This window comes from Epinephelus fuscoguttatus, linkage group LG16 (assembly GCF_011397635.1).
Source record: "Epinephelus fuscoguttatus linkage group LG16, E.fuscoguttatus.final_Chr_v1".
In the NCBI taxonomy this organism is placed as follows: domain Eukaryota; kingdom Metazoa; phylum Chordata; class Actinopteri; order Perciformes; family Serranidae; genus Epinephelus; species Epinephelus fuscoguttatus.
In genome coordinates, this window is record NC_064767.1 from 32,236,096 (window position 1) to 32,249,824 (window position 13,729).

The 13,729-nt window shown below is 40.5% G+C and overlaps 1 protein-coding gene across 1 annotated transcript in view; it reads left to right on the forward strand.

Annotated features, from left to right (window-relative positions):
* The first annotated feature begins 898 nt into the window (after positions 1–898).
* LOC125903573 (serine/threonine-protein kinase 32C-like) overlaps positions 899–13,729 on the forward strand; it is a 90,724-nt gene continuing 77,893 nt past the window's right edge. Inside the window, exon 1 of the mRNA XM_049600567.1 lies at positions 899–1,341. Coding sequence (XP_049456524.1) covers positions 1,260–1,341 — 82 coding nt within the window. The 5' untranslated portion in view covers positions 899–1,259. The remainder of the gene's footprint in view (positions 1,342–13,729) is intronic.

Consider the following 13,729-nt stretch of genomic DNA (forward strand, 5'->3'; position numbering starts at 1 on the left):
GAATACCAGCGGGCAACTTCCGGTTAAAACGTTCACAATAAAAGTCCCCTGGGCAATAGTTGGAAGTAAAGGAAAGCGGATTAAATGCACTGTAGAAATTTTGAAATATATAAAACCTTTTTTTTGTTCGACTAAAGGCTTTAATTTACACGCTTTGTATGCTAGAGTCCATAGAGGAAAACAGTTATTTATTCTGAATCATAATCATTCACTTGCATGTATTGTTTGTAGGGCTGCAACTAATGATTATTTTCATTGTCCATTAATCAATCTGTGGATTATTTGCTTGATTAATCGATTAGTTGTTTGGTCTATAAAATGTCAGAAAATGGTGAAATGAAATGAAATGAAATGAAATGGTGAAAAAGATCTATCAGTGTTTCCCAAAGCCCTAGAGGACGTCTGCAAATGTCTTTTTTTTTTTTTGGTCCACATCCTGAAGATATTCAATTTACTGTCATAGAGGAGTTAAAAATTGACATTTAAGAGGCTAAAATGAGAGAATTTTCCCAAGAGTCACACCGATTAATTGATTATTAAATTAGTTGGAAATTGATTAAATAGATGACAACTAATCAAATAATTGTTGCAGCTCTAACAGTTTGTCAAACTGCTTATAATCACAGATACATTTCTGTACATTAGATTGCTTGGTTATCGATATGAAGGAAATTGACTCAGCTGGACTTAACTGTTTTAATGTAAATTAATGTAACAAATAAATTAATATATAATCACACTGTACCATTGAATTCATACGTAATGAATGTAAATTCTCCGACTGGGGCGATTTTAAGCGACTGCAGTGCCTCTGCAATATTTATAGGCTTTTATTTTTAAGGCACCGTTGCATGACTTCCTGTTTCCGTTCAGGTAACTATGGCTAACTCGACGCAGCATTTACTCTCAGCCCCGACAAAACAGAAGTCTCTCGGTTTGGCTGGCAGGCTACGGAAGACAACTGTACACTACCAGTACCGAGTGATTATATTAACCTCCAACTGTAACAAACCGACTAGTCTTTGTTTGAAAAATATTTCACAGTCCGTCGGGACTTGCTACACTCGCTCCCGCCTGGTTTCGACAGACTTAAAGTCGCGGCGCTCAAATTTCGGCTGAATAAATATCGGATAAATAAAGCGAAATAACGGACACGGTTTGGGTGAGATGTACGGTTAGTATTACTGTGTTTTGAGGAGGGTGTCCAACACAGAGCTATAGTTTCTCCTCAAGAGGCGAGGAATGCAATCTGAGCATCAATGTTTCACTGGGGCAAGTGGAAGAAGAGGATGGGAGCCAATAGTTCTTCAAAGAGACCAGTGTTCGATGAAAAGGAAGATGGTAAGTGATGGAAAAGTAAAGCAAGGGTTCCCTTTAAACCCTGTCAAAAATAACACTACTTTAGAAGTACAGGTTTGTTTGTTAATAATCAATGTATAGTGTCAATTTAGTACTATTTCTCCAGTTAGCACTAGCCTGTAATGTTGCCACAGAGTTGTGCTGTGATAGTGAAGCTAAGTTGTCAAAGTTTCTGACAGGAATTTAAATGTTGTCAGAAGAAAACTGTTGCTGTTGAGACTGCTGAGGTGATCCTAAACGACGAGGAAGAGTGTGTTGCCTACATTTAACAAAGGCTGCTTTTGTGCTTTGGGAAATGTTGGAGGCGATGATAACAGAAGCTAAGTAACCTAAAATTTGTATATTCATCACACACAATAACGCCCACACAACGTGCACTGACAGCACACAAAGTTTCCACTTCACATTAGCCCATGTACAGATCAAATGAGAGACACAAAGTGCAGCATTCCCACTCAGTCACAGCAGGAATATCTGCTGCTCACTGTGAGAAAATACGTTAATGCCTGAATGAACTCTTTGAAATGAGGACTATTTGAAGACAGATAGTTAATTGCATAATTAAGTCAAGATTAGTGTCATGCATGGAAGTAATGTTAATTCATGATATCTTGTCAGTGTATGGGAAATAAGCTTCTTGGAAGTGCACCCCAGTAAGCCCAGCACTGAATCACCGAATCTCAGAAATCCAGTGTTGCTACAGAGCTCTCATCAACGTGCTGGCCAAGTTACAAGCAAACTTGAGTAAATTAGGTCGTTTCACTGCAGGGATGTGGTCATATGGCCTCCGTGTGTGTATGTATGTGTGTTTCTACATACAAAGAATAGCCTTGAGGAAAAGTGTCTAGCTCTAATTCAGATTGCTATCAAAGTAAGTAGCTGTTGAAAAGAATAGGAGTGGCTCTACAGCCTTAAGTGGTATGGTCTCACCCTTACAGCACTTGATCAAAGCCCATATTGGTTAGAGAGATGCTCTTGGCCAGGCTGTACAAATTTCTGTTTTTATAGCTGCTCTGTGTAATTAAAGGAGAAGCCTTGAAGCACAGGGCTGAACCTCTCAAGGCTGAGATGGTGTGTTTCTCCGCTCTGTGCTGAATCTGAAGAGAGACAGCCTGTACCATGCTTATAATCAGACAGAAGTCAGTTTCCATACGCTCCTATCATCAATATGAAGCAGGTGCCACTTATGCATGACCTACAAAAACTAATACCAGCTTCAGTTTCAATTTCCATCCGCTGTCAAGAGCCAGTGCAGTTGCATTATCAGCATGGCATTCAGACCTGCCTCTATCATGCTGCATAGATGCATAGATTGACTGTTCCTCGGTGCAAAGGTGTGTTTGATGTATTTATGCAATAATGTTATTACAAGGATGTATTATTAAGAGTGTCCCTTTATGCAGCAATGAAACTCTTTATTTCCTGCACACAGTGAACAGTAGGCATGGAGTAAAGCAAGTGGAGGGCACATGTATTCAAAAGAGACAACTGTTAATGTCAGGTGGATCACCTTGAACACTTGTGAAGCGCCGATTCTGCATAGTTTACAGTCTTTGTAAAGCAGCTGCTTCTCTGTTACATTGTTCCATCTTTCAAAGCGCTGCCTACCGCTGATAACAGTCTGAGCAAACCACGGTGCTCTGCATAGTGGATGCTGACTTCGACTCTATGTCTCTTGCTGCCTGTCAGGTCTCTTAGAAACAGTATCTGTTGGCTTCTTGGAAAACAGCATATGGCCTACATTAGGCAGTAATATTAGAGCAGCGTTTGGCTCAAAAGGCTGCAAACATAATCAAGTGGTCAGGTTGATGTCCAAGCGTAGCTGCCAAAAGGGCTTTTTTGGCAGATAGTTTGATTAGCAAAGGAAAGCTGTGGAATTGATTGAGGTGCACATCCTGCTAGTTTCTGCATTGCTTTTCTCACTGAAACTCTTTGACAGCAGCATTCACGCCAGTCTGGTCTATTAGACACTTTAGCATGGCTGCTATCATCATTTGTGAGAAGTCTCTTCTTTTTCTCTTTTGGCTGCTAAATGGCTGCTGAGCAGAGCTTGTTAAATTTCAGAAGTGCTGGACTGTTTCTAAGCCAGACAGGCAACCAGCGAAGACTCTATGTAGTCACTGCATCCGGCCAAGACATAGATCAACACGTAACCCTCATAAAACCACAACATGGTGTTTTTATAATTCAGTTTTTGTATGGATCAAACAAATAAAATATATTGTGATATCCGTGAGCTTTAGAGGTACATGCAGGTAGATTTTGTTAGCTTCGGACAGAGCCAGGTTAGTTGTTTCTCCCCGTTTGAGTGTTTGCTCTAAGTTTTGCTTACTCGACAATTTGAGAGGGAACGTAATCTTTCATGTCAGCAATATGACCATAATGCTTTCCCCTTGTTGACCTGCCATCTCTCTCCTACCCCTCAGTCAACACCCAGATGCCTACTAAAACCCCAACCTATGACTGAAAAATTATTGAAAATGTATAACTGGTTTAGCAGACCAGAAAAATCACACACCAAGTGCATTTGTTAAATCATCTCACATAACGTTACTCAGCTAATCAAATCTGTGCATTACAATAAGCATTGGGACTTAAGTGTGTGAGAGACACACACAGGGTAGAGACAACAGTCGGGAAAATAAGAGAATCAAAGAAAAGTCATTTAACATAGCTTGTTCTAAAGAGTGAAACATAGAGCTTTGAATTGAGAATGGACAGACTCTTAAATGTTCATTTTTCTCAAAGACAGTTCAAAACCAGTGTGTCTCATCACATGTTCTGGCTGTTATTAAAAGCGGCACTGTACAGAGCCACTTGGAGACAAAGCACAGAGCATTCTCTGAGCAAACACACCCACTCAGATCCTAACTGAGGGCACAGAAAATGAAATCTGTTATCAATCAATCAATTTATTTGTCACTTGAAATTATTCGAGGTACAACTTCAGTTAAATGGCACTGAATCATAATGCAAGCTAGACAGTAGACAGGGGCTGGGGGTCCGTCCTCCCTTGTAGAAATTCACGAATAACCTGCTGGATTTCCTTATCGGCAGTTGCAATGGATAGTTGGGCCCTTTTGCCAGTGGTTGCACTGTATAATGAACTCAAAAAAAAAAGTCTTAAAAGCAAAGAGTCAGATTGGTTAATTCGTATAATTGTTGTAGAAAAAATAGGGGGAAAAAATGTAATCTTGTGCAACAATTTTTTTCTTTTCTTATGATTCATCATATGACCCCTTTGCTACCCATAATGGGGGTCCTGACAACTATTTTGGAAAGCACTGTTCTGTGCCATGTCCTTATTGACCAGTGATGAACTGTAAGCAGCTGTGTGTCAAGAATGCAGCTGCAGCACTTATGATTAATCGATTGATTTCTTTGTTACAGACAGTTGTTGTAGCCTCTTAAATGAAAATTAGGATTCTTGGCTGCTGGTCAGGCTACAAGCACAACACAAGATATTACTCTGGGCTTCTGGTGGGTATTGTCAAAATTTTGCAGACAGAATCAGCTGTGTGAATGATTGGTAAATTTAGCTAACAAAGAAACCATTTATTAATTGCAGCCCTAATGTAAATGAGGTTTGTGCCAGTGGCTGTTGAGTTTAACTGTTAACCAGGCTCCAGACAAAGGAGCGCTTCACTCTCTCCAAATCCTCATCTGAACTTGGAATAGTGCTAATTTGTCACTTTTTGAAAGAGGGCACTTGTTGTGAATGTGCCTCAGTGTTCAGGAGTGAGTGCAGAATTGACTAATGCCTGCTTTAATTGAGCATGGGCACAGATTTGGTGTACTTGTTATTTTTGCTCCGAAAGATTTACAAAGTATTGGAAGTGTGGGAGTGATTGTGTATGCGGAGGGTGCTGTTAATTGTGTTGTCTGTTTATCGTATTGTTACATTGTTGTGTGCATTTGATCATCCTTGTTAAGCCAAAGGCAAATTTCCACTTCTGTGGACGATAAACTTCTATCCTCCGTGTAGGCGTGTATGTGTGTGCCTGAATGTCTGAGTGTGTGCGTGACTGCTCTTCCCGTCAAGGATAAGTGTATGAGGCAATGAAAGCAGATTTGGTTGAGGATAAAGATAGACGCAGAGAGAGATGGCTGATTACTTGCACTGAATACAGAGGCGCTCACTGTCTTTCATCTCTGTTACAGACTCTCACTTTCTTTCACTCTCTTTATTCAACTCAACTTCATGGCTGCCTGCAGCTACTGGCCACAGCGGAGGGCCACCATAATTGGTCATAGCGGTAAAGTGCAAGAGGTGGGGAATACTGTCCTGGTCATATAGCAGTATCATCTGATCGCAGAGGATAGCCACAGTTCAGACTGTTGAGCATTTCTCTTGTGGGAACTTCCTTGTGATGTCAAAATAAACGTAATGTAAAGCTCAATGATCTGAGGACAATATGTAAATGCAATTTTTTAGACCAATTGTCAGTTTATGCTTTGATTTATGTTGCGGTGATTTACTATAAATTAAACTACAGGTCTTTCTTTGTAGTCTGCATAGCAAAATTTCTTTATGTTTGTTAAATCAGATAAAACTCTAAAAGGCAAAATTTTCAGAAGCAACGTTCCAGCTGAACAGTTGGAAATAGCTAAAATATGAAGTGGTATTTAAAATACCGTTACAGAACGAAGTTGAAAGGACACTGAAAAGAATAAAAACTGAAGTTTAAGTGTAATGACTGTATGAAGTTGAAGTGTCAGTTCAAATGAAAGGAATTGAAGAGTGCTGTTCAAGCCCTGAAAGGAGCTGAAATGTCTGTCGAGGTGTAGTTCATAAAGTGATCTGAATATGGCAGTTGAAGTGGAAAAACTGAAAAATATTCATTTCAGTTCAAGTGTGAAAACTGAAAGCAGATGTTAGTTTAAGTGTAAGCATAAGTGTATGCACTGAAAGCGGTTTGAGTGAATTTTGTGTGAACTGTGGAAGTTTTTTTTTATTCAAAAGTGAAGACATAGGCCCTAAAAGGGTTTGAAGTGTCATTTTAAGTGCACAAAGTAGAATCGCTGAAAGCAGAGAAACTGTTAGTTGTTGATTTATAAATGAAAGCAGGTCAAGTGTCAACTGATGTGCTAATTACAGGGCGTTCACTTGATTCACTTAAGTATCACATTTTCTAAAATATTTTTTGATTTAAGTTTTTGATGCTTGAATTGGTAACATTCAAATGCGGAGGTGCAAAGAAGTTGCCGCTTTTATTTTGGAAATCTCTGAGTAATGTGACGTCATATCTGTTTCAAGAAAACCAAAGCTGAAGCGAGAAAGCAGAAAATGGCAGAGGGTCTGAGGACACAGACCTTCAGTAGCGGCTGAAGTAGCTCAGACTCAGTTAGAGAAAACTCCTTACCAGCTCGGCAAACTTTCTGTTGCTGCTGTTACACAGATTAGACCCAGCCTGCTGTGAATCCCAGTGCTGGGGTGCTGCTACAGCCGCTACTGAGGGTCCGTCTCTGGAGCATCTGCTATCTCTCCTCCTGGTGAATAGTCTTCTAGTGACGGGGAGGCAGGGGGGTTGCAGGGTGCACCAATTTGACCCATTTTAAATACAAAAAAAGTTGATATTGTGGTGGCTGCCACAAATAAATCAGTGTTTGGGAAACACTGGATAACTAGCTCAATGAGCAGGCCAGGTAAATGTAGCAGTTTAAGTTTAACTCAAAAAGTATTTTTTATTGAGTCTATTGTACATTTTAGCACCTTTTACACCTTTTTGATTGTTGATTATTACATATCGATCCAGATCAATGTATTGTTACACCCCGACTGCTAAAATAGAAGGCATAAAGACTGAATGATGTGTGATGTGCATTGTTTTTGGAAATATGTCTCACAATATACAGTATTTAGAAGTGTATGATGCAACTTTTTCACATTGTCTGGTGTTAAGAACGTAAATACAATTGCAATACATATTGAATTGGCAACCAGGTAGTTTTCTTAATCTTGTCTTTATTTTTGTAGAAACATTGATCACTTCAACTCACATTTATTAAGATATTACATCAGAGACATTCTAGACATTTTTCAATAATATTCCTAAATATGCATTACACTTAAAATTGGTGCTATATTTATATTGAACAGTTACATGCTTGGCTACTTATGAGAAGAATGACAAACTGCTAGGCAGGTCTGACAATGTTTTCACATCTGACTGACAGCACCCTCTGCTGCAGACAGCTTTGCGTAGGCTCTATTTCACAGCAGGCATTTTGACTTGTGATAGGAAAAACACAGGTGTTACTAATAACATTAATGATGGCTTCTATTCAATTGTCCATCTGTAAGCCATTACAGTGTGACAACGAGCCAGCATGCACAAATTTTAGGACCCTGACACTGAAGCAGCTACAATGAATTCAACTATTATTCATTTTATTATTCACACCTGTGTTGTTTCTTCTGTGACATGACAGAGTGGCTTCTGTGAAGAAGGCCTTCGGTGCTATCGATCATATTTCAAGGGTAGATACCCCTTTTTCTCAAAATTTTTCCCCAGATACAACACTTCCTAAAAGCAGCTGACAGTGCCTCTCCGTTACTTTTTGTCCATCTCTCCAGTCTTATGTAACCTTGTTTGCTTCAGGTGATGTGCAGGTGATGACAGTTGTAACAGCTCTAGTGCCAGAGCGTCTTCAAAGAGATGAGCTCAGCTTGATGCTGTGGTGACAACAGAGGGAAGAAAGGTCGCCTTTCCTTGTAGAGGTGTGTGTGTGTCAGGGAGGAATGGATTAGGACAAGGGGAGTGCAGATGAAGTGGGCTTGGAGGAGCGTGTGTGGATTCTCTCACACTTGCTGATTGTGTTGTCTTCATTGTCTTCTGTTTTTGTTACTGCATTTGCACTTTCCTGACCTTTAAAGAGGTTTATTGTTGACCATAAATCCCCTCATCTTTGTAATGGGAAATTAAAGACTGGAATTGATAAGAAGGGCATCTAATAAAGCAAACAAAGCTGTAACCTGTAGGCAGCCTTGCAGCAGTAGTTAGGTTAGTTCAATATTTGGCTCTCGGGTTGCACAGTTCTTTTATGGAGAATTATATGACTGCTTTCAGCCCGCATTCAGTTAATTCCCCCTGCTTCGATTACTGAACTAGATTCATGACAGAGGGAAGAGTAGCAGCACTCTCGCCTTGCCAGTTCCTGCAGGAAACGTGAATGCAACTGTAAGTACTTTTTCACTGTGCCCATGCTCAGGCAACCTCGTAGCAAATGAGGAGGATCGGAGAGGATAAAGACTCGGGTCGCAAATCACAAAGTCAACACAAGTTGCTGACAGACTGACAGATGTAAACTCTCAGTAGTTTGTAATCCCATTCATTACACAGGATGTGTGTGTGTGTGCGTGTGTGTGTGTGTGTGTGTGTGTGTAGTGTCTGACAGTGTTTGTGGTGAGACCTCTGTGCAGTGTAGTGAGACAAACTCAGGGCTCTTACTTTGCATGTAGCAGCCAGCCTAGACATTCTATCCCATGGAAACCAATTAAAACCAGTGAGTGTTCAGATAAGTGTCTCAGCATCCCTGCATTGTTTCCATGTCAAAACCGTTTCAATATTCAATGTTCTGTGGATCCTCGATTTCAGAGGGAGGTAGACAGTTTACCGGCTCACATGACAACTACCGATTTCACTAGCTGTGTCTCACTAAGTAAGCTACGGTTAGCTACATGAATCTGGTGAATATGCTGCCTCTGATTGACTTTTTAATGTTTCATTCTAACTTGTATTTAAATCTTTTTAAAGGTCTTGTGGCCTTGATGACTATACATACATGATATTCTAAAAGACTGACGTTGAAGCTGTATGTCCCAGGCAAATACTCAGAATAATCCTTAGTAAATGATCCACGTAAAAGACACTGAAATAAAGAAACACAGTTTAATCAGTTCCTTACACTGCTACTTTAGCTAGTTTGAGTTTTTTTGTTTTGTTTTGTTTGATAAAGTCTAAAAAAAAAACACAGCCCTCTAAACTCTTAATATATTAGGGAGGAATATTTTGGACCGGTTATGCATGTTAGACTATAACTTAATTTGCATGCACAGAGAAACCCGCTGCCGCTGGTGTTACACTGGCAGCGACATAATGCAACTTCTGAAAGGGGACAACCCGGCACATCTCAGCCACTTGCCCTTTACTCTCCCCTAAGCCATCATCAACAGCTAGTGGTTATGGCTAACAACAGCAGTAACTGTTTTCAACACTGAAAAATTGATAAATAATCACAGAAGAAATTCAGTGCCAGATTCATCATTAAGGATTTATTTGACAAACTCTCCAAAAAGACACTAGGATGTATTACAAAGCTTCTGAAAGAGATATGGTCACACCAGTGCCCTCTTTGGAACAGCACGATGTTTAGCATTAGATTCTGTGCTAAAAAAGTAGGTCTCTCTTGCATGTCGCAGATATTTAATGTTGTGTTGTATATGATATTGTTGAAGACAGATTTAACTTCCATAGTGTCCACTATGTCAGATTTTTCATCAGTCCTGTTCAGTCCGTGGTGAGACAAACTTGCACTTGCAGCTCAGCGATACATTAAGCCTATGCCTTTTTTCTTTTCTAGATAGCATTAACATTACATTTGACATCATGTTTATTTTTCACTTGTGCTATCAGACAACTGCATAAGGCATTACACTTGCCCAAATACAGAGTTACTTGTCGTGGGCAAGCATTCATTTCAAGTCCTGGTGCCTCCTCTAGGCCTTTTTCACATCATTTAATGTTTTTTCTTAAAACAAGTGGTTGGTTAAAAGTTAATGGGTGTCAGGCTGTTGAAAGCAAAATTGACAGAAACTGACATCCCTATCATATGCGGAGTTTCCTTACTCCAGCCCCCCATGCACTCTGCTTTAATATGTGGAGAAATCTTCATAGACCTGACGTGCCTAGTTACAGTTGCTAAGCTATGATTGGACAATCACTGTATGGGGTAGGCATTAAGCCAATAGTCAATTCTAAAGATTTATGATATCTATGGTGATGTGGTGTAGCAGTATTTCCTTTCAGTCAATAAAATCCATAATAATGGATATAGATTCTTAACCTTAGAACAACAGTGTAATGTACTGTGACAACATCTTAAATTTCTGTCTGTATGATTGCAAAAGTAGGCCAACTGTTAAACTTCAAATGAAAATATTGCTTTTTTAATAGCTGTGCGTCTGAGATATGATTTTTCCGGAGGCTATTTGTAACTGATAGAATAAGGTCAGAGGAAGGTGACTCTGCTCTTCTCAGTACTGCATGAGGACAGGGCAGAACTGCCGGCCTGTTGGCCAGCCTTTCTTATGTCAGAAAACCGCATCATCCACCACCACTGTACTTCTTTATGTAGAGCTCTGAGCTCACTTGTATTGCCTGAGGGTTTGTCACACTCATTATGTTTACATGCACACAAGAAACAAGGTTATTGGGAGAAATCAGGTTACGGCAGGATATCGGAGCGTTAACATCCGTGTTACTGTAAAACCCGTGTTTACATGCAGTTGGTCAGTAATCTGATTTCTCCCCTACCCCCAACCATACTTTTTAACCACGGGCTTTGGATTTAATTATTTTGGACACTAGGATGCACCACTGCATGTTATAATCTTCCCTTTCATCCAGCCGCATAAAGCAATACTTCCCCTCTCTGAAGTCTTTGTCATGCCTAAGTGCTTTTGTAAGTAGGAAACCAGTTACAGTTAAGTGTACACATGGCTTAATCCCTTACCCCAATTAGGGAAAGTGAATTTCTCATTTGTGTGACATTTAAAATTGCAGATTACTGCAGACAGACAACAGTAACCAGGTTACTTACACACATGCAAACACACTGGTTCACTGGTGGCACACACACACACACACACATGCGTCCATATTCTCACTCTTGAAATGCTGTACAGTGAATGGCCACTGAAATGTGACACTATTAAATCTGACAGTTGCTCCTCCTTTCCAGCTGCCAGTTACCACCCCAGGGGGAGTGTGTATGCAAACAAACCTCCTTCACTTCGAAGATCAGAGGTTTATAAAAACAGTCACACAGCTCCTTACAGGTGTCGAAGGAGACGTGCCTCAGACGATTTCAAAGAGTCAGAAAAGAGTATTGTGTAACAATGTAGGGGTTTTGAAAAGTGGGTTTGGGCTAAGGCATCATGTGAGCGCACACCTGACTGGTGAACTGAATATACAGCTCTGGTGCTTGTCCTAAATACCTGTGAGGACTAACAGAAGTCAGGTGTATCTGGGCCAGAACACAATGTGTCCTGCCTTTGCTTCAAATTGGAGCTGCTAAGGAGAAAGAACTAGGCTGAAGTGCCCATTTCCTTTCACCTTAAACGCACTCTTAAAGGCCATGTCATACTTGTTATGCATCATCTTAAGCACAGTTCTATCTATTCTGTCTCTTTCTTAAGGTTCAAAAACAAAGTCTTGCATTGCACTGTGATGTACTGATAATAAAAGTCGTCTTTCCTCTGGTTTACAGATGCATACGACATTAAAAATTTCCCTGGAAATTATCTTAAATCGGGATGTTATAGTGAATAATTTGTGTTACATCAGCACCGTCCTGCTGAAGCACGTACTGCACTTCTGTGTTCTGTGTTCATTTGAGGACAGCTGGTGTTGGAAGTGAAGATGCATTATTTAGCCTTCAGTGTACTTTTCACCTCTCAGGGGCTGGAAATAAAGAGTTTCAGACCCTCAGTTTTTTTTCCCAGACTCAATACCTGAGCAGTATAGAGCTGGACATTATGGAACTCTATTTACAGTATACCATCACAATCTCTCTTCTCTCTAAAATACTCTTTGTGACTGCTACTCCTCCTCCTCCTATCCCACTACCGCATTCCCTCCCACCACCTCCCGCCAGGCTCTAAATAGATCCCTAATGTATCTCCCTGTGAACAGTCGAAAGGTTACTATGGCATTTTAACCCCGTAGCGTGGTCTATTTTTCCACTGCAGTGTGTCACAGCCCAGTGGTTTGAGAAACCAGGTCCTACTGAACATGCACAAGAATGGTGGAGGTCAGAGAGTGTTGGGTGTTGATATACAGTTCTTAATTGGAAGAACAGGGTTGAAACATCGGAAGCAGGAAGTCTGGACCCTCTGAACAGCTGTCTACATATGTAGGTGGATATGCATGAGTCATTGCATGTGTATAGTGTTAACAATATGGTGGAAGGTGCAGCACCGAATAAGAATCTGATGTCGATGAATGTCCCAGAATGAAGCTGGTGCGAGCATGTCTGACTTAATTAAAAACAAGCATCAAACAGGGAACATTCAACTTTTGCATGGTCAGATAGAGACTTCTGATATTAACATATTTAAAAAGATGCAAAATACCCTATCAATAATGACAAGTGACAGGTTTATTTCTCCTTAAATCTGCTGGTCTCTTTGAATCCCAACCAGGATTTGATACAAACCAGGAACCAGCTTTGGCTGTCTACCTTCAGCGTTCATGATTATGTAGTGGCTGACCTGGTTTCAAGGTGCTTGTTTGGGATGATGACCTTTGAGGAGTCAGGCTGGGCTGTGCAATAAATCCATTGCTCACAGGAGGAACTTGCGCCAACACTAGCTTGCAGTGTAGACAGACTCCATATACTGAATGACCTCAGATATGAGAATGAGCCATAGATAGTTCAAGTCCAGCACAATGCTTTCCCTGTGTTTTATTAATGAGCCAAAACATGATGAATACACAATGTGTCAATGCTTGCCCAGGAGTTGTGAATCACAGTGAATTAATTATGCCAATGCAGGGACTGGGAGATGATGTGGCAGCACTGCAGCGCAACACAGACAGAGAGAAACACACACACAAAGGGACACATTGCTATGGTAACCTCAGAAGTTTTCACACGGTCCAGATGATGTTTCTTTGTGGCAGTGCTGTGCATGCGAGAGTCCCCATGCTGCAGTGCAGAATTATCCTCTGAAGTGCTCTCGTCTTGCTCCCTCCTCATCTTGACAGCCTTTAGATGTACGATGCAGCCTCCCGTAGTGATTTCTCTGTGTGTAGAGGTCCAATTTCACATCTCCTCTTTCATTCTCAGCGACATGGCTCCCTGTTTGTGAAGATTTACTTGACATCTGGGCAGCTTTTTCATAACTCATTCAACTTTACAACTACACAATGCTGTGCATACTCACACATACTGTAGAAAAGTTTATGATTGATTTTACATTGTATTGCCCCAGCGTTACCACTGTGTATGTGTGTGTGTTTATCTAAATGCACGGGAAGTACATTTGCAGGTGGGTGTCTTTTGTGAAACTGTAGGCCAGCCATTGGATGTAACTCTTCCCTCAGACAGTTAATGGGAAACATACAAAACACTCAATAATCCTTTA